General features: G+C 45.0%; 1 protein-coding gene across 1 annotated transcript in view; it reads left to right on the forward strand.

Annotated features, from left to right (window-relative positions):
- foxj3 (forkhead box J3) overlaps nucleotides 1-23,138 on the forward strand; it is an 86,154-nt gene that overhangs the window by 11,584 nt on the left and 51,432 nt on the right. The window contains exon 2 of the mRNA XM_029694761.1: nucleotides 15,273-15,730. Within this exon, the coding sequence (XP_029550621.1) occupies nucleotides 15,407-15,730 (324 nt within the window). The 5' untranslated portion in view covers nucleotides 15,273-15,406. The remainder of the gene's footprint in view (nucleotides 1-15,272; nucleotides 15,731-23,138) is intronic.

The raw sequence follows: 23,138 nt of genomic DNA on the forward strand, positions 1-23,138 counted from the left end.
CTCGTATCTCTACAGCAGGTATATATATTTTAGGGAGCATTATGTTTGCAACGTCAACTCGCAGTATTGATTCGCAATACATAGAATGAGGACAATCATAATACATATCGTATCGGCACCTAAGTCTCGTGGTAATATCGTATCGTGAGGTCCTTGGCAATTCCCTGCCTTTATAGACCGAAGAACCGATTCTACATGAATTATGTTTTAAAAGGGACGGGACCATAAAGCTTGGTGATCACTGAAAATAAAGCAGGGGGAAGATCAATGCTTATGAGAGTGGTCTGATATGAGCTGGCTTTAATTGGAAAACGGTGCTGTTTTCCTATGAGGACAGCATCTCAAACTAATCTCTAATTGCAGTTTTTCAGCGTGTTGCCTCATTGAAGCAGAAACAAGCTGTGCTGTTGAATGCGGCATCTTGGCTGCTCTTTCCCTTGTACAAGGCTTTGCTGCTTTGAAATGTCAGTTTGACACGATCGGCACTGCTCAGTTCGACCCCCTGTAACACCCCCCCCATGGCATGGCCGCTCCAGGGGGTGTGTTCACAAATTTTTATTGGGTTTCCTCTAATACTATGATGCCTTCTGGTTTCTTCTCTCTCTCCCCCCCCCCCCCCCCCCCATTAAGATGCAGGAGGCAGAGAAAGTCTGTTCGGTAGGGGGGTGAGGGCGAGTGTGTGCGCATTGGGACTTTAATTACTTAGTGGGCACTGTAGAAACCGAGCACACAAGTTCTGTAGCTCACAATGTCTAGCTGCAGAGTGTCAAAGTTAATGTTCTGACAAAAGTGATCATGATTGAGGATGAAGAAATTAGTAGTGCCTCTTTGGCTAATACTGATTTACTACTGGGTGGAGCGGTTACAGACTCATAATCCCCATAGTGCTCTCGTCACATTATCCCTCCTCAGAAATGACTGGCTTTGAAACCCCCTTGCCTGCCTCATTCTTGTTCTTTGACTTTCATGTTGTCCTATAAACTTCACATTTTTAAGGGTTCATAGCAAGCAGGCTTGATTTATTTGGTTAGCGTTAGCCTATTCGTTTTCTACTCTTGCTGTTTTGCAGCCCTATTTACCATGCTAACTAGGCGCCCAAGGCAAGAAGTTGCATATGCACTTTTTAGAACCTAAAGGTGTAACGCTACTTTTTATTTATTTCAAAACTCATGGATAATTGAACTTTAATCCCCCAGAAACGTGATACACGCTACTGTAGTGCTAACAAATGTTTAGAAATTCACACAGTCATGAGAGCCAGGAATCGTATTCAGTTGGAGTCTACATGCAGAATACATTCAGTATGATCGTGTGTGTGGCTATTCGATAAGTGTTTTGGTCTGTAAGTGGCATGATCTTTGGGAACTGTCAATATGTTGAAGCTCCTGCCCTGTGGGTCAGCAGTCTGCTCTGCTGCACCACAGCTCCTCTGAACCAGTGAGTCATGTTGCATACCACATGACTCACCACTTTCGCCAAGTGAGTCATCTCTAACAAAAGCGCCTCATATGGAGGAGGCTGAGGGGGAACCAGGAACGTCTTTCGGAGAAATCATTTTTTTTGTCTATAATTGTAAAATTGCTGTAAAAGGTCATATGATAAATTTCCTCGTGCTGTCCGCTATCGGCTTCTCCAAATCTGTCTAGTCATTAGCCTAGTTTTGTGAGCGTACGCGTGTGTTCTGTTTTCTGATAACCAGAAATTGGTGATGATTGTATAGCATAGGGTGGTGTTAAATGCAATTTGGTTGTCATTGTCCTATCCACTGCATGAATTCTCTCACATTTCTCATATTTTCAGCCATCTTGGCAGAGAACTTAAAGCAGCATAGTGTTGTGCATTTCATCTGTTTTTGAATAGTTTTTCTATTTTTATTCACGCGCTTGCTATCTGACAGACATGTCCTCCATGGCTGTTTCACAAAAGCTATAGCCCCCCCCCCCCCCCCCCCCCCCAGAATTTGATTTGAACTCCAAGGCATTCTACTCTCTGGCCTTCCTTGTTTTAAAACCTGTTTGGGATAGGGGGCAGTATTGAGAATTTTGGAAAAAATATGTGCCCATTTTTAACTGCCTCCTACACCAACTCAGAAGCTAGAATATGCATATTATTGTTCAGGTTTGGATAGAAAACACTCTGAATTTTCTAAAACTGTTTGAATGGTGTCTGTAAGTATAACAGAACTCCTATGGCAGGCAAAAACCTGACAAGGTTTCAAGCAGGAAGTACCCTGTCTGACAAGGAGTCGTGCGTCTTGCATCTGTTTATTGAAAAGTAAGGATCTTAGCTGTAACGTGACAATTCTCAGGGCTCCGATAGGCTCTCAGAACCCGGGAAATACCTGAAGGTTGACGAGGCAGCCTCAGGCTGAAACACATTATCGCCTTTGGTAAGTGGCGGCTCAGAGGACCTTTGAATGAGGCGCGTTTCTCCTGAGGAGAAATTTTATTTGGCTGTTTAGGCTCAATGCATATTCCCGGTCGGAATATTATCACTTTTCTACGAGATAAATGGCATAAAAATTGGTTTTAAACAGCGGTTGACATGCTTCGAAGTACGGTAATGGAATATTTAGAAATTTTTTGTCACGCCAATGCGCCATGCGCAAGACCGTGATGTAGCATTCTGATAGTGTCTAGAACTCACGAACAAAACGTCGCTGTTTGGATATAACGATGGATTATTTGGGACCAAACCAACATTTGTTATTGAAGTAGAAGTCCTGGCAGTGTATTCTGACGAAGAACAAGCAAGGTAAGAACATTTTTCTTATAGGAAATGTGATTTTGGTGGAGGCTGACCTGGGTGGGTGTCTAAATAGCTAGCCCTGTGATGCCGGGCTATGTACTTAGATTATTGCAAAATGTGCTTCATCCGAAAAGCTATTTTAAAATCGGACATATTGAGTGGATAGAGGAGTAATGTATCTAATTCTTAAAATAATTGTTATGCTTTTTGTGAACGTTTATCGTGAGTAATTTAGCAAACTGTTAGTAAATTCCCCGGAAGTTTGCGGGGGTTATGCTTTTTCTGAACGTCACATGCTAATGTAAAAAGCTGTTTTTTGATATAAATATGAACTTGATTGAACAGACATGCATGTATTGTATAACACAATGTCCTAGGTGTGTCATCTGATGAAGATCATAAAAGGTTAGTGCTGCATTTAGCTGTGGTTTGGGTTTATGTGACATGATATGCTAGCTTGAAAAATGGGTGTCTGATTATTTCTGGCTGGGCACTCTGCTGACATAATCTAATGTTTTGCTTTCGTTGTAAAGCCTTTTTGAAATCGGACAGTGGGGTTAGATTAACGAGATTCTTGTCTTTAAATAGCTGTAAAATAGTCATATGTTTGAGAAATTGAAGTAATAGTATTTCTAACGATTCAAAAATCGCGCCACTGGATTTCAGTGGCTGTTACGTAGGTGGGACGAGTTCGTCCCACATGCGCCAGAGAGGTTAATAATCCTGCTATATCATTTGAAGTCTGTTAGTCAATTTTGCTGTAGAATTCATAGTGAATCTTTGCTGTGGCTCTTCAATGTGTTACAGTATAATTCCTTTCTCGCTCACTGTTGAACAGAAGCCATGCCGAAGACCCAGGAGAGCAATAGGGAGTTTTATTAACCTATACAGCTGTTTGTCCTTGGCCAACACATGCTTTCTCATGCTTAGGCTATAATAAAACCATAATGACAGGCATAGAGGCTGAGATGCACAAATAAGAAATGATCGTTGTCTTGGGCATGTGATCTCTGAGGCAATGGAGACTGATTGGTTTGGAGCTCTCGTATCGCGGCGCTCACCCTCTCAGCTGAACCGTTCTGATTGATATAGCGCATGCAGTGTCTCCTGCAGTATATAGGCTTGACGTTGTTTCCATGGATTTTCTGCATACGGCTGGTACTCATTGTGAATATTATGTATTGTACAATGGCTGTGTGTACCCTCTTAGACGTATTAGTAATCCAATTTCTATGGTGTTGTGTGCATGGCCCCTTTAAGGGGAGCCCGTGTCTGCTGGCTGGCTGTTTCTGGGGCCCCTAAGTGAAGGTGTCTCTGTCAGATGAGTGACGCTCGGCAGAGGCAGCAACTGGGACTTCTGTTTCATCTCCTCTCATACAGCTCTGGAGCAGACATGCAAATCCGCTTTAATGAGCGCAGCCTGTGGTGTGTGTGTGTGTAGGGGGATGGGGATATGCTCAGGAATTTTAAAGTGGGGTAAAAGGAAGGTAAGGTGAGCAACCGACAGCAACGTGCCAGAGCAGAATGGGAGAAAAAGGCTTTGTAATCTGTGAGGGAGGTTGAGGGGTATGTCAGTAGATGTTATAGGAAGTCTCCTCTCTCGACTCAAACATTCATTAGCCCCTCTGTTATCTGACGTGGCTCCCTCTCTTTGGCGCTAAAACACTCTGGAGTGAAGCTGCAAAGCTTTTTTTTTTGGTAATTACATTTTCAACCAGCATCAACAGTAATGCACATTGCTTCACGCAGAGAATTACTGCGAGGGCTTTTAAAGTTTTTGATTCGTCTGGATGTTTAGAATCCCCAAACACTCCATTTGTCTGTTCTTAACAACCCCCCCCCCCCCCCCCCCCCCCCCCGTATGTGTCTGCAGTACATTCAGGTTTTCCTTGCTGTGGACTACAAAGCGTGCAGGGTACTTTACCTTTATCTTTGGAAAGTAATAATCCATCGGGTGCATGTCATGTGACGTGCACAGATGAGCTTTGTGCTGTCTAAACGTCCTGGATCAATGTACGATTTATCGCCTTCAGCCATTGACGTATAATGTTAATACACTGAGGAATTAACTCCGTTTTTTTGATGAGCTTTTGCAAATCGATTGGCGGTTAACAACCTCGTCAGCTGCCACTGACTTGATGGGAATTTCCCTGGAGGTCCTTATAGCCCTGCGAAATGGCTGCGCTAACTGGGCGGTTTCTATAAAATACTAGACCAATTTGTACAATATCCACAGTAGTGCTCTAGACAACCCAGAGACTTATCTCTCTCTAAATAATGTCATAAAATATTGGGAAATTATATATGGTGGATATGATGACAACATACTCAGCGTGGTCCACTGCTTTATGCGTCTCCAGATGTTTCTAACCACACATGTACAAACGGCCTTGACGCAGCTGTTTCATGGGAGGAGCAGAGGGCGTCCACACCAGTCTGTCCCATGAATACAGTACAGTTCGCTAGTGACCAGATTCAGGAATTGTCAAGCAACTCCCATGCCTTCCTCCCCTCATAAAGTGTGAGTTCCATAGCAGAAGCATGCTTCTCCTCACTGCCTGCATGGGCTTCTGCCTTCTCTCTCTGACAACACCAGTTTCCGATTACCGCCTGGCTATGGCTGCGTCCTAACGCTGGAGGGAGTTCCTCTGTCTGTCTGACAGCCAGGCTACCGTAGCATTGAGTCATGTCACTGGACACAACACTGTGGTGCTGTTCTCCTGAAGCTGCTGCCATGTGGGAGTGGTGGCTGGTGGCTTTGTTCTGTTGCCTTGCAACTTCAATGTAAGTAAACAAGTTCAGCAAGCCAGGTCTGGGCAGGAGACTTGATCGTCTGCAACACTGTATTGTTCCGTTTTATTATTATTATTATTATTATTATTTCCAACTGTGTGGACTGGTCAGCATGTGGCGTGATCTCTCGATTCAGATCTGTGATCAGCGTCATGTGTCGGCAGTGGCTCTGCCAGGCGGTATGAGTTCAGTCCCCATGGTGATTTCACAGTCTGATACTGCCGCACAGCGGCTGTTCGGACAGCGGGTCTGAAATTTCCATCGCTTCATTTGAACATCGTGCACTCCGCTTTGGGAGATGATTTTTGCTTACTTTGAGCTTTTTAAAATCTAAATCGTATATACCTGGTCTCACGATAAATCCTCTGGGTTAGTGATGCCCTATTGTGCTGTTTGATGAGCAATGCCATGTTGATTCCCTTTTCGCCTGGAGGTATTTGAACAGCAAAGGCCTAGAACAACAATGACTCGTACAGTTACCTTCTCTCCTCCTCCACACCCAGGTAAACAGTGTGGTCTCCTGGAAACCAAACGCGTTGACGCAACCTGGAACAGGGTGTGTGGGAGGGAGGATGTTGACAGGTGGCGATGCTGAATGCCTGTCTATCTCCGACTCTCAGTCACTCACATGGCCTAAAGCTTCCAGGAAGCTGCCTTCTGAAGTTGCTCGGTCTCAGCCAGGGAGAGAGAAGGAAGCCGTGCTACTCCAGCTAGTCTTGTTATAGACTCCATCCGCCCAAGTCCTACTGTTCTCTCTGCTACCGCACGGCAAGTGGTACGGATGCGCCGAGTCTGGAACCAAGCCATCCGGCTGCTAAATAGTTAGTGGATCTGCATTAAGCCTTTTTGCACTAACTCTTTTGACTCCTCACACGTGCTGCTCTTAATGTTTATTATCTAACCTGTTGCCTAGTCACTTTGTCCCTGCCTTTTTTTAAATGTTCATATCTTCCTCAGTTACCTCATACCCCTGCACATCGGGCTCCCGAGTGGCGCAGCGGTCTGAGGCACTGCATCTCAGTGCAAGAGGCGTCACTATAGTATCTGGTTCGAATCCAGGCTGTATCACATCCGGCTGTGATTGGGAGTCCTATAGGGCGGTGCGCAATTTGGCCCAGCATCGTCGGGGTTTGGCCGGGGTAGGCCGTCGTTGTAAATAAGAATTTGTTCTTAACTGACTTGCCTAGTTAAATAAAAAAAGAAACAATAAAAACATGGACTTGGTACTGGTACCCGTGTGTGTGTGTGTGTGTGTGTGTGTGTGTGTGTGTGTAGCTAAGTTATTGTTAGTAATTGTGTATTTATTCCTTGTTAATAATTTTTGATTTCTCTTTTTCCCTTTCTCTGTGTTGTTGGGGAGGGCCTATACGTTTCCATTTCACGGTTCGTCTACACTTGTTCTTTACGAAGCATTTGACAGATAAAATTTGATTTGATTTGGAAGGCTTCCAGAGAATGCCTGAGGAATTTCTAACCAGGTTTGACCGTGGCTGAGTCCTGGTGACTGACTCGTGGTATCCCTGGTCCATTCCACAGTTGATTGTGGTTTCTCCACGCTTTGTCAACTCTCTCATTTACTAGGGCTACCGGAACACACAGAAGCAGTCTCACTCTGGAATGGAATGGGATCGCTCTCCAGAAAGAATGTAGCCTTCTGTAATGATGATATGTTTCTCCTGGCAGTGAATATGGGCCACCGATGGACTGTCTGTGCTGGCTGTGACCCAGTGATGGGGGGGGGGGGGCATGCCATCACAGATCTAGTGATGGCATGCTGTCCCCCTCGCGCGCACATCCGCAGAACGCTCTGACGTCACATCAAGCAGCCCTCCGCAAAGATGGCCTCCTCAGCCTGCCTGCCCTGCGCCAAATGGCTACGCTGTCTGAGCAGAGGCTAAGCTGACGCTCCAACAAAAGATGAAACTATTGACCTGTGACTTAATCCTCTAATCTCTGCTGTTATTGTGCAACCACAAATGCAGAGGCATTATCGTTCCAGGGAAAGGGCACGGTTTTATGACGGGTGGCCCAGCCAGCCCCTTTGCAATGTGCCATGAATGCCCATCATGCTCATATTGTGCAGGGTCACTCTAGCGTAAGCTTTATCTTAGTCAATTACTGGCTGGAAGGCTGCAGTCTGTTCCATACTATTTTTGTTGCGTGTTTGTGTTTATCTGTTTGTGGGGTGTGCTGCATGCGTTTTTTCACTGGCTACTGGGAGGCGTTATCTCATGCAGGGTAGAGGGTACAGTGAGGCCTTTTTGAGCATTTTTTTTTTTAAAGGGGGGAGGGGAAGGAGCTGGCGGTGCAGTAAAATGCTGAAATGGAACTCGGAGTCAAAGAGCAGCTCTTCAACAGCATCCAGTTCCATCAGGCAGTTAACTCTTTTCATAAGCTCTTAATTATTTCTGAGAGAGTGGATATTGATTAAAAAGCAAAGCGGTTTTAATTAAAACTCAAATGTTAATGCCATCCCAAGTGAAGGCAATTTTTTAGGCTTACGTGAGAAGAACCTCTAATGACTGAACCAAAGCGCCTTGTTCTCCCATTAGAATGGCATTTATATTTGTAGCCCTAAATAGGCCTGACTAGTGTTGTAGCTGTGTGTTGCTCTAGTATCACTCTCCATCTTTGCACAACCTAGCTGCCTAGCCTGAACCCCTTTCTCCATTTTGAAATTCAGGACATTATTCCACCTCCTGTGATGTGATTTCTGAGCATGCTCTGCCCACCCAGGTAATTCCTTCGACTCACGCTTGGGCAACTTCAGCTTGTTCTCGTTATTGAACACCATTTCAGTTGCCGCGAGGAAGAGCGCTTGTGCACCGTTATTTGTGACGGCAATGATATGGGATTTACAAATGCACAGAGTAGTGCTGGAACTCCATGTCAAGACGAAGCGGCTTATTCAGGTAGAGTCCGTGCGTTTTTAATTGCAGGATAACTGCCTGATTTAATAATGTGAGTTTGCTGTATCTCTACTGACGTGACACTGGAGCCGATCATATCTGGTCCAGAGGCAGTGCCGGCGCCTCCCTCCTTACCCTGCCTCCCCCAGAGCCTGGAATTTAATTGTGGCCTATAGGATGGGATCTGGGGAATGCTGATGAGGGGAAAGGCTCTCAATAATGCCACCAAAACAGTCCTCTTGCCAGTCCCTTAAGTGGTCTATTTGAGATTCAGCAGCAGCCTCTCTCTCTCTTTCTCTGTCTCTGTCTCTCTGTGTCCTGTCTCTCTGTGTCCTGTCTCTCTGTGTCCTGTCTCTCTGTGTCCTGTCTCTGTCTCTCTGTGTCCTGTCTCTGTCTCTCTGTGTCCTGTCTCTCTCTGTCTCCCGCGCCGGCTGCCAGGCTGTCGTGGAGTCAAGCTCCCCGGGGGAGAGTGTTAATGCAGGCCCTCAGGCCCGGGGACCAGGGTAATTGGGTTTGCATGGTCGGTGTCAGGGCACCCCCACCGCTCCCTACACAAAGGCCACCTCCCAGCCAAGCTGTTAGGGACAGAAACACAAACCCCTACTGATCACTGGTGTAATTCATTGGAAAGGCTTATTGAATTACTGGAATGCTGTATGTGGTTTTTTTTTTGTGAGGACCTGCTGCAGATTGCACAATGAGCTTGAGGGCCTTGTTTGCCTGCCTGCGTGCGCAGCTCTCTCCAAGCCCAGGCTCAGAACACTACCGTGAAAAACGGCAGACTGCTAATTTCTAATATCCCCAAACGGCGTAATTATTGCAGCTTCCATTCAGAATCCTTTTCTCTTGTTTTCAAGTGCCCAGGGGTTCGCGTTAGCGTTCATAAGTCTGCTGTTTCAAAACGCAGACCGTCCAGAAATCTGCCTTTTTTAAACCCCATTTCAACTGCGTTTTTATCATTTTTTTGGGGGGGGATTTTTTTGCTTCAATAGTGATCAGGGGCGTACAGCTTTAGTTTACATTCTCAGACATTACGTTAGTGCAATGCATTTTTGCTAAAACAATGCATGGCCATCCTATGTCTGTTTATCATAGAGCGAATGCAGCCTGCTACATTTTCCTAATGTTTTGCTTGAAGTTAATCTCGCATTTTACCGGAGAAGAGTAGGCTACACGAGGATAAATACCAGAGAAGAGTAGGCTACACGAGGATAAATACCAGAGAAGAGTAGGCTACACGAGGATAAATACCAGAGAAGAGTAGGCTACACGAGGATAAATACCAGAGAAAGTAGCTACACACCAGTCAAAGCGCTGTCTGCTGATAGAATGCCAGTTCCTGAATTCTCATTCAAGTGGAGAAGTGCAACTGAAGCTCAAAATTAGTCTGATTCCGAGCAGAGATTACAATAACCATTTTACATCTGTGTTTACAATACAGCACAAGGTATTTCTTATGCGTGAATAATCACAATCGGCGTTAGCGCGACCCCTGGTGTCTGTTTTGACCAGGTCTTGATGTGGGGGGGGGGGGGTCACAGAGTCGGTTGTCTGCGCTGTAACCTCATGACAGCCTGGAGGCTGGAGCTGCATGGCTGGGCCTCGTCCAACTCTGACGGTATTGGCTGGGCTGGTGTCAGCTGCCTGCTACGGCTTATGTTGACAGGCATGCACATCCATGCAGCCTATTATACTCTGCTTGGTTTGATGCTAAGTGCTTCAAGCACCCCAACTAGTATGTTTTTGCTCAGTGCAACAAGAGCCAAGTTGTTCACATCAACGTGGCCTGAAAAGGGCAAGCGGGCAAAGACGAGTTCCTTCCGCATGGATATGTGTATTTTAAAGCTTGTGTCCTGAATTGAAATGATCACCTCACCTCTGTTTTGGTAAAAAGCTGAGGGTTGGGAGAAAAGTAACCTCTCAAATTCATACAACTCTATGGCTGCGAAGACTGGCCATCCATGATATTAACGTTTTAACTGTGTTTTGAGGTTAGTGTTTGTTTACATTTACGTTGTTCACAAACATTGGAGTAAAATTTGCTTGGTCATGAGGCATTTACAAGTTATATTATTTTAAGAATCAATGGGTACATATAAGTCCAAACATTTCAGCAACTAACGCTTTAAACTGCCTCAAACACAGCATAGTGGCAATCTCCACTGATTGGCAGAATAGTTTTGGAGTATGGTGTTAAGTCTCTGAAGTGGGAGCAGGTGAACCGAGAGAACCCACTTCCCCTACACTATACCATAGACTGCTTCACACAACCACCAAACCCAACCAAATTAAGAGACCGGTTCCCAACACCGAAACAGAACTCCAAACGCACAGTTAGCAGCTATCTGCAAACACAGGCCCTGTCTCTGAGCCCAGCTTGGCTGCGGGCTACAATAAGCTGAACAATGTGCTCAGCAGTTTGAGCAGTGAAGCGATAATTGACACATCCTAAAAAATGCAAGTAAGGATTGGGTTATTAATGCTCCCTCTCTTCCTGGCGGTGGTTTCAACGGCACCATTAAGCCTTTAATTGAGAAGGAAGACTGAAATTAAAAGTCGTTGCCTTGGCACTGCCGTTACCTACTTGAATGTATTATTTTTTTTTTTATGAAGATGAAACCCCCTTGGGGGCGTTCACACGGCACGATTACAAACGCTCACGTTTAATCACAATGGCCAGCCGTGTTCTTCCAAAAATAACTCTTCCAATAAGCCGTTTGCCTCCAGGACTGGAAAAATTGAGGAATCTTCCTTTTGACTGACGGACGGACAGGTGTGCAGGGTTCCCCCCCCACATATCACTAAGAAAATGAGGGCTTTTCAAGCAGTGGAATAAGGCTGTTGATATGGAAGGTATGGCCTGGGTTTCGGTCGAGAGTGAAGATGATACCAAAAGCTTGTTACCAGGTTACATCGCTGTTGTGAGTTGTGTGCCAGATCTTCAGGCGTAGCGGAGGGGGACTCGCTGAGCCATTCCCGTCTCTTTCGCCAAGTTACATTACACTTTTTTTTTTTTATATATATTTTTTTAGTCATTTAACAGACGCTCTTATCCAGCGCGACTTACAGGCGCAATTAGGGTTAAGTGCCTTGCTCAAGGGCACATCAACAGATGTTTCACCTAGTCTGCTCTTCTTCGGTTACTGGCTCAGTGCTGTTAACCGCTAGGCTACCTGCCATCCCTCCCACTACAGGAAGATATCTCTGTCACCACAAGCTTTTCTCTTTCTCGTCTTAGTTTTCCTGTACTCTCTCTCTAACATGCTCAGGGGCAGCATTTAATCACCGGTGGTGTAAATATTTACTGTAGAGTTTTTGACTACCGGTGACGGTGTTGGGTCTTAAGGAGATGTGCAGCACAATCATGGCCATGGGTCTCATGGTCTTGTGTAGCCCGGCAGACATATGCTGTGCTGAGGTGTTAAGTGTGACAGATGCATGGCTGGAGTAAATGGGGGGGGGGGGGGTTCATTGCAGATAAGTGCAGTAGAAGGAACACTGGTCTGGTACCTATCAAGAGTTTTACGTCGAAGTGTGACTGGGAATGTGGAGTCTGGATATCCCTTTCTCCGGGATAGGGAATGATTCAGGGTTATGGGTATCTACAGGTTTCTACAGCTAGGTAAAGAGAACGTGGTGAGCATAAGGTACGAGGAAATGTAGCCTATATGGAACTATAAGCAGGTACTGAAACTATCGCTTGCCAAGTGTAAGGCTATGCAGCAGACAGTGGGACGGGGTGAGTTTCAAACCCAATTCTTTCCGCTCGTTCTCAAGACCGTGAAGGTGTCATCTACTGTGACGTTACGGCGAGGACAGCAGGCTCCATCATTAGTCACCCTGTTGCCTCAGAGGATGACGCCTACTGACAAAAGGGTTTGGCACTACGCAGTGAATGCACTGGGTTTGAGCCACATCGGACTTATTGACAGTGAGGCATGACTGAATCACTGTCGGTGCTCTGTGTAATAAAAAAGGTAGGGAACTTGTTGGATTAAGGTATTTCAATACCAAATCTGCCATTAATCTGAGGGGGATAAAACCCTTCAAGCGCCACTGAATAGAAATGAATTTGACGAGGCGTTTATTCCTCAGTTGTAAAACGCGCCCCAGAGCACCACACTCAAAACAAATTACAGTTGAGGGAAAAACCCTGGTTTGTGAAAGCGACAGTGACAGACTCAGTCGGATCAAAGCGATACCACTCCACACATGGAATCTCCTCCCTGGGTCTCCTAAGTGTCGGGGCCTGAACTCTGACCTCTGGATGGTCCTGCCCTTGGCTGCCTGTCACGGAGCCTTGGCCTGATGAAGGCAGAGGGGCTGCTGCCGCTCTTCATCATTCCTGCCACAGCCAGGGTTCACCAATTTAAGACGATTGGCCCTGCAGATTCTGAAACATCTGGATCATTAGCGTAGGGTCAAATGGCGTTCGTCTCAGTGTTGCGGGTGGAGCCACTCATCAACCTGCTGTCTGTCAGCTTGCTGGCCTCTCATGGCAAGCCAACGGGGTCTGGCTGCATCCTAGCCCTGCTTCATCATCCTACTGTAAGGATGCAGCCTATCACTGCCACTGAGCCACAGGTTAGAACCAGCTGCAGACAGAGTGAGAGACCATGCAGGGGAAAGTCTGCTAGTTGTATTTCAGGGTATTGTGGCTTGTGTTACAATGTAATTGGTAGTAGAACAATTAGATTCGTATTTTCAATGGTACATAAAGATAATGAGAATAGTGTGTTAATTTGATCTAGGAGAGGGTTGGTCGCCCTGCTATCTCATTTAAAGTGGAAAATGACTCATTAGCAGGACGTGACTCACCTTTTTATTTAAATTAGCTCCAGAGCCACTGTGGCATTTTGGTAGTTTCAGGTAATAAAGCAGCAGTGAGCTTGCATAAGTGCTGCTACTATGTCTCCTCTCACAGATCAGGGTCTTAGTTAACACTAGGCTGAGGCTCCAGTCAGTGACTTGCTGCAGCGTTATAACATTGAACATTTAAGTCATTTAGCAGACACTCTTATCCAGAGCGACTTACAAATTGGTGCATTCACCTTAAGATATCCAGTGGAACAACCACTTTACAATAGTGCATCTAAATCTTTCGGGGGGGGGGGGGGGGGTTGAAGGATAACTTTATCCTATCCCAGGTATTCCTTAAAGAGGTGGGGTTTCAGGTGTCTCCGGAAGGTGGTGATTGACTCCGCTGTCCTGGCGTCGTGAGGGAGCTTGTTCCACCATTGGGGTGCCAGAGCCGCGAACAGTTTTGACTGGGCTGAGCGGGAGCTGTGCTTCCTCAGAGGTAGGGAGGCGAGCAGGCCAGAGGTGGATGAACGCAGTGCCCTTGTTTGGGTGTAGGGCCTGATCAGAGCCTGAAGGTATGGAGGTGCCGTTCCCCTCACAGCTCCGTAGGCAAGCAGCAGGAATAGCCTTGTCTCTGTGAAGGGCATTCCTGCTGCTCCTCAAACCCTCTGAGGTCTGGGAGGTATTTATTACAGCAGGGTGGGCATGTGAGCAACACACACACACACACACACAGTGGAGATTCCTCTTTCTCCTGTGGGGCTTTCTCTCCCACCATAGTGCAGTGTCAGTCCTTCACAGGGGGCTTGTTTTGCATGGCTGCCTGCCTTCACCTATCTATGCCTGTAACTTTAGGCCCCTCTCTTCTGCTGCTATTTTAAGCCAGAGAGGGCATCGAGCCCAGCGAGAGAGGGGCTGTTTGTGTGCAAATCAAGGCGGATACAAAGGGCCGAGCATAGGCTAGGACGGTTGGCATGATGACACAGGGCTAGTTGTTTACGGTAGAGGCTCCGCCTGGGGGAGGAGGGTTTACTCCCCTGCAGTCAGAATTCCTCCTGAGCCATTCCCCCATTTGGCTGGCAGTTGTGAAAACAATTCTCCCTCTAGCATTTAACTCTGTCAGCTCTATGGGCAGCAGGGAGAGTGAATGTGCTAACTTGCAGGGGTGGTGGGATATATTTTATTTTAACAGGTAAATTGACTGAACACTTTCTCATTTACATCAACGACCTGGGGAATAGTTACAGGGGAGAGGGATGAATGAGCCAATTTTAAACTAGGGGTGATTAGGTGACTGTAATGGTATGAGGGCCAGATTGGGAAATTAGCCAGGATACCGGGGTTAACACCCCTACTCTTACAATAAGTGCCATGGGATCTTTAGCGACCACAGAGAGTCAGGACACCCGTTAAACGTCCCATCCGAAAGACGGCGCCCTACACAGGGCAATGTCCCCAATCACTGCCCTGGGGCATTGGGATCTCTTTTTTTTTTTTAAAGACCAGAGGAAAGGGGGCCTCCTACTGGCCCTCCAACTCTACTTCCAGCAGCATCTGGTTTCCCATCCATGACCAACCCTGCTTAGCTTCAGAAGCAAGCCAGTGGGATGCTCCTGGACTTGAGTTCCTGTGTGCTGGCCTGGGATCGGGATTATGGAGTGTTTGTTAGACAGCCTTGTGTGGTATTGTGAACCATCTAACAAAATGTGGCACAGCGTTGACTACCAATATGTGGATTTAAGGCCAGGCTGAGTCAATCAAACCTACCTGTTTTTTTTTCTAGTATCCTGTAAAACGGGAAGCATCCATATGTTTTGAAAGTACCTAAAACCAGTCAGACGTTTACCTTTTTACTACATGGAATATGATACTAATTTAATGCAGTATGTCTAGCTAGCTGCCAGACATTTAGTCTTTTTTAATATGCTCACCAACCTCATTGTTAAAGTGTAATTTCAAAATGTGTGTAATTTCAAAATGTGTGTAATTGGACTAAACCCTACCTGTCTTATCTTCTTCTAGGCCTCACTCAGAGACCGCTAGACAGCTGAGCTGGGGGAACCTTGCCCTCAGCCTCCACTCACCTCACCTGGCCTGCTTTCCACCCATCAACACCCCCCCGCCCCCCCCCCAGCCTAGCCCAGCCTGCCGCCGCTATGACGTCGGAGCTGGAGAGTAGTCTGACCTCCATGGATTGGCTGCCTCAGCTGACCATGCGGGCTGCCATCCAGAAGGCGGATGCCCAGGGGGGCCACGGGGGGCAGGGCATGGGCAAGAAGAACGCCATGCTGGACCCCAACACCACGCTGGACCAGGAGGAGGTCCAGCAGCACAAAGACGGCAAGCCGCCCTACAGCTACGCCAGCCTCATCACCTTCGCCATCAACAGCTCGCCAAAGAAGAAGATGACCCTGAGCGAGATTTACCAGTGGATCTGTGACAACTTCCCCTACTACAGGGAGGCAGGCAGCGGCTGGAAGGTACGTACTGTAAGAGGACAGACAGATGAGCTGGAGTAGAAAGGATGTCAACTCCCAGCTGATGACATCACCCAGTGTGTGGTTTTGGAACGCTATCGAGTTAGTTTTGTAGACGTCGAGTTGGACGTGAAGCTCAATGTCTTTCATAACAAGCACCACACTGTAATTTCCCTAAAGCTCAAAGCGAGCTGTACATCTTTTTGAATAAAAAATTGTAAAAAATCGGCGCAGCCCTGCGAGAACTGTGAAGTGTAAAATTCTGGATTAATATTCAGAGATGTCCCTATCTGAACAAACAAAGACTAAATAACTCATTCATGGGTGGTATTATTCATTGCAGATGCCTTGATAGGGAGAAGGCCGTTGTGTAGGAGAGAGCCAGTGCTGTCATCATCATCTCAAGGAGCACATGATATACACAGATGAAGCTATGCTGATTGCCTTTTAAAGAGCCCAGATGGAAAGTGATACAAGAATGAGTTTTCCAATCAGTAGACATTTATAGGAAGGAGGATGTGCGGCACTGGTTTATTGCAGTCAGACATGATGTATGCAGCCCATTTCCTGTGTGCGTCTATGTGGGGAGGGGATAAGAAAGTATCCAGCATTAAATGGATTGATTTAGCTTCATATCAACCATGTTGATATGCAATGTCTTAGATTTTAGATGGGGATTTTAGTGGGATCCCCATTAGCCGACGCCAGTGGCGACAGCTTGTCTTCCTGTGGTCCGACGCAAAAAAAACAATTGTATTAGACAAAAATACTTTACTACATTTGTCTTAACTAGGTCAGAGGAGAGGTGTTTTTCTTATTTTTTTTTTTAGGTAATTTTGCTGTTTGCTTGAGTCATTTGAGATTAATATGATCGTGGGGGGGGGGTTCTAAGGTGAAGAATGGAATTGTTTTAAGATGGTCATACTATGGATCATTTAGCTATTTGATTATGAATTTTAGGACCACTTTATGTATAAAAATTATATATAACAATTATTTGATCAAATATTGAATTTGGCATTTACTAGTATAGCCCAGAGAAACACATTGAATAACATGTTCATAAATGGCAAACAATGTATCATAAGAAACAAGGTTTTGAGGTGTTTGCCCTATATCTAGGAGATATAAGAAAGCTCAGGAAGTATATATGGGGTGCTCTGGATCGCCGTGTGCGACAATGTGTTCCAGTTCCCGCCAATATCCAGCCACTTCGCACAGCCATTGAAGAGGAGTGGGACAAGATTCCACAGGCCACAATCAACAGATCAACTCTATGTGAAGGAGATGTGTCGTGCTGCACGAGGCAAATGGTGGTCACACCAGATGCTGTCTTTCTGATCCACACCCCTACCTATTTTATTTTTATGCATCTGTGACCAAGACTCCTCTGTACTCCCAGTCATGAGAAATCCATAGATTAGGGCCTTATTTATTTCAATTGACTGATTTCCCTTTATGAACTGTAACTCCGTAAAATCTTTGAAATTGTTGCGTAAAATAAAAATACAGAAATTGTTCCGTATAGATTTTGTCTAGGTGAAAAAATGAATATTTGGGCTACCTCCAACTTCCATTATAATCATATTCAGCCATTTCCAACTAGGCCTACTATCCCCTCCTATACCTTAGCTGGCAACATTAATATTGTGGCAGATTGTACCCAATGCCAGCCATAATTAGCTATATAGGCTTTAAAGCCTTGGCTACAGGTTAAACAATTTACAACTTTGATTTCTCTTCCCCCCCCATCATCATCATCGTAACAGTCAAGGGAGGTAAATAACAAGGGGGTAAATAACAGTGGTTTCCTTTGAAAGTGGGAAAATGGGATCTTTCCAAAAATGCCAGACGGATTACAGTACTCCTAATATTCAACAAATAGCATTTGTTCTTCCCATAGGAAAAAAAGCAACCACAACTCTCATTTGCGGACTGCGGCAACACCGATGAGTGAATAACAGCACACATGGGAAAATAGAGCTTCTGATGTGATCAAAGCAAAAATAGCCTACATGAAAGTAGGAGAGAGCGTAAACATTGTTTCTAGTTGAGGTTAATTACAGGTCAAGTGTCCTGGCTTCGCATCAGTTTAAAATACTGACAAGTGACTGAAGTGATTACCTGGGAGCTGTGAGGGAGAGCCGGGGCAGATCAGCTCAATCAGACCACATGACTGAACGATGTCAATTCTGCCAATGAGAGGATTGCATGAAATATTGTGCATGCATGTTTAGGATTGGACAAAACAGATGAAATGGAGCTTCACGTCAAATTAAATGTCCGTTAGGCTCACGTGGAATCCTTTTTGTTAACTAAAATTTGTGAAAGTTATTGGGGTTATTTTTCGGGGCATCTCATTATCGTCAGTTTTAGTTAGGGAAAAATAGGGATTTGACGAGTTTTCGTCAGTTATTGGCGACGAAATTAACACTGAGTCAATCTCTCCTCTACTTTGAGCCAAGAGAGACTGACATGCTTACTGTTGACATTGCAGAGGTTACTAAGGAATAGTGGATTGTGGGCTGGGTGGTAGCCTAGCGGTTAAGAGGTTGGGCCAGTAACCGAAAGCTTGCTGGTTTGAATCCCGAGCTGACTAGGTTAAATCGGTCTGTGCCCTTGAGAAAAGCACCCTAATTGCTCCTGTAAGTCGCTCTGGATAAGAGCGTCTGCTAAATGACAAACAAAACAAATTGTTAGCCTACACAGTTTGAACATATGTAAAAAGAAGTACTGCATGGTGGTAAAATGTATTTAGGTTGACTATTGAGGCTGTGATGTGAAATGTGGTATCACTACGCGTGTTTTGCGGTCTGTTCATTCATTATGTACATTTTCAAAGACAGCATTGTCTTTTAGATGATGGTGAAACATGGTAATTACAAGAGCAACAGTGTTTAATTCAATTAGCCCACTGATAGTCCTGGGAATGCAGCCTACTATGATATGTACGCACCTATATAACTCCTTTTCGAACGCTTTTAAAACACGGAAGCCAAATGTGTGAACTATGGATACCACTTCCTCCGTGCTCATTCATTATCATAGTTCATATGCGCGTCACTAGAAATCCCTACCGTAGCACATTTCTGTTAGCCGAAACATCCTGACAAAATACAACATATTACTGGCCTTGTGTGCCTGAACCTTGTAAAACTGCTAAGAAAAAAAAACCTGTAACTGAAATGAATGGTTTCTCAATCAGGCAGTCTAGATGCAGTTCTTTTGAAATGAATACCGGGATGCATTTAAAACGCCAGGCATTTGAGCAGTTATTCAAATTGCATAGGCTATTCACTGCAGTTTCCAGCCTAGAGTTTTATACTCACTTGAAAACAACATTCTTCATTACATTGTAACGTATGGTAGCTTCTCCAGCTGCGTACCCCTGGACTGGTAGGGAGTGCACTCAGTGCAGCCTCTGGAGGCACATAGGGTAGCTACCTATGATTTTGTTATCTAATAAATGTTTTAGTTCGCTGTGTAAATTGACTGGATAAATTCACTGCGGTATTAAGCCTAACATTGCGCTTATATGAATTATGGTCTAATATGCGTACACTTCTACTTAGGCTGTAGGTTACATCTCGAGCCTGTCTTTGTACTGTTGCACAGTTACGCACCTGGCCTCTCCGCTGCCGCGGCTATTCCTGGAGTCCCAGGAAAAGCCAGACTGCAAAAGCTTGTTGGGCACTTATTTCAAATGTAGTTTTTTTGCCTAATAGCCTATTGGAGGAGAGATTCGGCTACAGCATTAAGAACGGGCAGGGAGACGGAAAGGGGAAGTCCGTCATTTCCTATAGTAGGACCTACTATCTTAACACTGATAAAATCCACCGTATGAGTGGCCTGCTATGGTACCTTGTCCTTCTAAACTGTCAAGAACATACCCAAACTCATCCAAATGGTTGCTACGTCACTGCAGTTTATAACCTATGTACAATAATTGTGTATTCACGAGATGACGACAACAAATTCCTCGTCGCCCTGTTGTAGCCCAGGTATAGCAATTGTGTTGTCTAAAAACATGGCCCTATGCCTAATCACTAGTGGAACTTTGCGTTCCCAGGGACCACAGATCTTAGCCTGGAGGAACTCACTACAGATCTCAACTTTTTTTTTTTTTTCTCCTTGCACTTTGACAGGTAAATATTGCCCTAATATATTTAGCTAATGAATGGCCTAATATAGGTAACTAATATTTAGTTTCTTACTTCAGCTACACATCACAAGTGTCTGTTACAGCTGTTCCCGTGCTCAACAGGCTCTAGGCTACGCAAGCCTCTCCAATAATAGGTCAGTCCTCTCTTCGTGAAATCCCATGAAAGCTATAGGCTACCAAGCTATAGGACATTTTTATTTTGATACTTTTTTAATATACTAAGCCTAATGGCCTATTTGGGGAAAGAAGCAGGCTTACTTTTACTAATTTGCTGAATGTGAAACAGGCCTACAGCATAGAAAATGCACGTCGGAAAGTTGATGACAAAGTGCATTGGTGTGATCACTTTTGGCCGGTTATGATAACACTGTTTCGTAGCCTAGATGAGCACAGTAAAAGACCCAGAGGAATTGATAACCGTTAGAAAAATGGAAATCAATTGCAAACCCCTTGGGCAATGACATGCTGTAAAGTATAGCCCAGCGTAAATGGCATTTTTTGTTGAATTGCCACTTTATTTTTTATTTTTTTTAATACAAGTTACTATATATATTATTTTTCCTTAGGCCTACATGTACATTGAAGTATTTTCAGTTGTCACTATGACAAGCACACCCTGAAAGCACTGAATGGTGCTTTCAGGGTGTGTTTTAACGCAGTATCTAATTGTCATGAATGGTCTTTCATTTACATTTTAGTCATTTAGTAGAAGCTCTTTCATTTCATACATTTTTGTTTTTCTTTCTCTGTACTGGCCCCCCATGGGAATCGAACCCACAACCCTGGCGTTGCAAACACCATGCTCTACCAACTGAGCCACAGGGAAGTCTTGTTACCGCCTTATTAATCTGCAACATATAATAGGATGTGTTGATCAGTCGACCGGTGCAGGACTGTAGAACGATGAACTTTCTTGTGGATGCTCACCAACGTTTTCTAGTCCTGTAGCCTATAGTTTATCATCGTTGTTTTTATAGTTATTGGCTTGATGGCCCTTAAAACCTCTTAAGGATCGGACCGTTTTTTTCAATTTTCGCCTAAAACCAAATCTAACTGCCTGTAGCTCAGGACCTGAAGCAAGGATATGTAAACTCAGCAAGAAAAGAAAGGTCCTCTCACTGTCAACTGTTTATTTTCAGCAAACTTAACATGTGTAAATATTTGTAAGAACATAACAAGATTCAACAACTGAGATATAAACTGAACAAGTTCGACAGATGTGACTAACAGAAATGGAATAATGTGTCTCTGAACATAGAGGTGGTCAAAATCAAACGTAAATGTAGCTGGTGTACTGCAGTACATCTCCTCCTCATGGACTGTACCAGTTCTTGCTGTGAAATGTTACCCCACTCTTCCACCAAGGCACCTACAAGTTCCCGGACACTTCTGGGGGGAATGGCCCTAGCCCTCACCCTCCGATCCAACAGGTCCCAGACGTGCTCAACGGGATTGAGATCCGGGCTCTTCGCTGGCCATGGCAGAACACTGACATTCCTGTCTTCAGGTAATCACGCACAGAACGAGCACTATGGCTGGTGGCGTTGTTATGCTGGAGGGTCATGTCAGGATGAGCCTGCAGGATGGGTACCACATGAGGGAGGAGGATGTCTTCCCTGTAAACCACAGCATTGAGATTGCCTGCAATGTCAACAAGCTCAGTCCGATGACGCCGAGACACACCGCCCCAGACCATGACGGACCCTCCACCTCCAAATCGATCCCGCTCCTGAGTACAGTCCTCGGTGTAACGCTCATTCCTTCGACGATGACCGCGAATCCGACCATTACCCTGGTGAGACAAAACTGTGACTCGTCAGTGAAGAGCACTTTTTGCCAGTCCTGTCTGGTCCAGCGATGGTGGGTTTGTGCCCATAGGTGATGTTGTTGCCGGTGAGGACCTGCCTTACAACAGGCCTACAAGCCCTCAGTCCAGCCTCTCAGCCCATTGCGGACAGTCTGAGCACTGATGGAGGGATTGTGCGTTCCTGGTGTAACTCGGGCAGTTGTTGTTGCCATCCTGTACCTGTCCCGCTGGTGTGATGTTTGGATGTACCGATCCTGTGCAGGTGTTACACGTGGTCTCCAACTGCGAGGACGATCAGCTGTCCATCCTGTCTCCCTGTAACGCTGTCTTAGACATTTACATTACATTTTAGTCATTTAGCAGACGCCCTTATCCAGAGCGACTTACAGTAGGGAATGCATACATTTCATTTCATACATTATTTTTCTGTGCTGGCCCCCCGTGGGAATCGAACCCACAACCCTGGTGTTGCAAACACCATGCTCTACCAACTGAGCTACAGGGAAGGTGTCTCACAGTCTCACAGTACGGACATTGCAATTTATTGCCCTGACCACATCTGCAGTCCTCATGCCTCCTTGCAGCATGCCTAAGGCACTCTCACGCAGATGAGCAGGGTCCCTGGGCATCTTTCTTTTGGTGTTTTTCAGTCAGTAGAAAGGCCATTTTAGTGTACTAAGTTTTCATAACTGTGACCTTAATTGCCTACCGTCTAACTGTTAGTGTCTTATTACCCGTTCCACAGGTGCATGTTCATTGTAAAGGGTTTAAACACTGTTTCCCCATGCTTGTTCAATTAACCATAATTAATGAAGATCTGTGAAGTTATTTGGAGGGCAGGGTCCTGAAAGGGATGTTTCTGTTTTTGTTGAGTTTATATTCTTGATACCATTTGAAAGGAAACACTTTGAAGTTTGTGGAAATGTGAAATTAATGTAGAAGATTATAACACGTAAGATAATACAAATACATGCATTTTAAATGTTTTTGTTTGTTTCATCTTTGAAATGCAAGAAAGGCCATTATATAACTTAGGAGTCTAGGTGTGATTTAGGCCACTATTTAGTAGCCAGCAGTGTATGTACAAAGTTTAAGACTGATCCAATGAACCATTGCATTACTGTTCAAAATGTTGTATCACGTCTGCCCAAACGTGCCGAATTGGTTAATTGATACATTTTCAAGTACATAACTAAAGAGAACATATAGGAATGGTAATATATATATTTTACACTCTCCCAGGAATGTCATAAATGATGGCTTCCCTACAGAAAAGACACTTACCTTCACATCTAGATGGGGGCAGACACAGTAGGGGTTCAAACTGTAGAACCCAGTGCCTGCGTTTTGAATATAAAAATATATTTTACCAAACAAAACTATGCTACCTTTTTATCTCTGGTACCCTCAGGATGACAAATCAGAGCAAGATTATTGAATGT

The sequence above is a fragment of the Salmo trutta genome, chromosome 16, assembly GCF_901001165.1.
Source record: "Salmo trutta chromosome 16, fSalTru1.1, whole genome shotgun sequence".
Classification (NCBI taxonomy): domain Eukaryota; kingdom Metazoa; phylum Chordata; class Actinopteri; order Salmoniformes; family Salmonidae; genus Salmo; species Salmo trutta.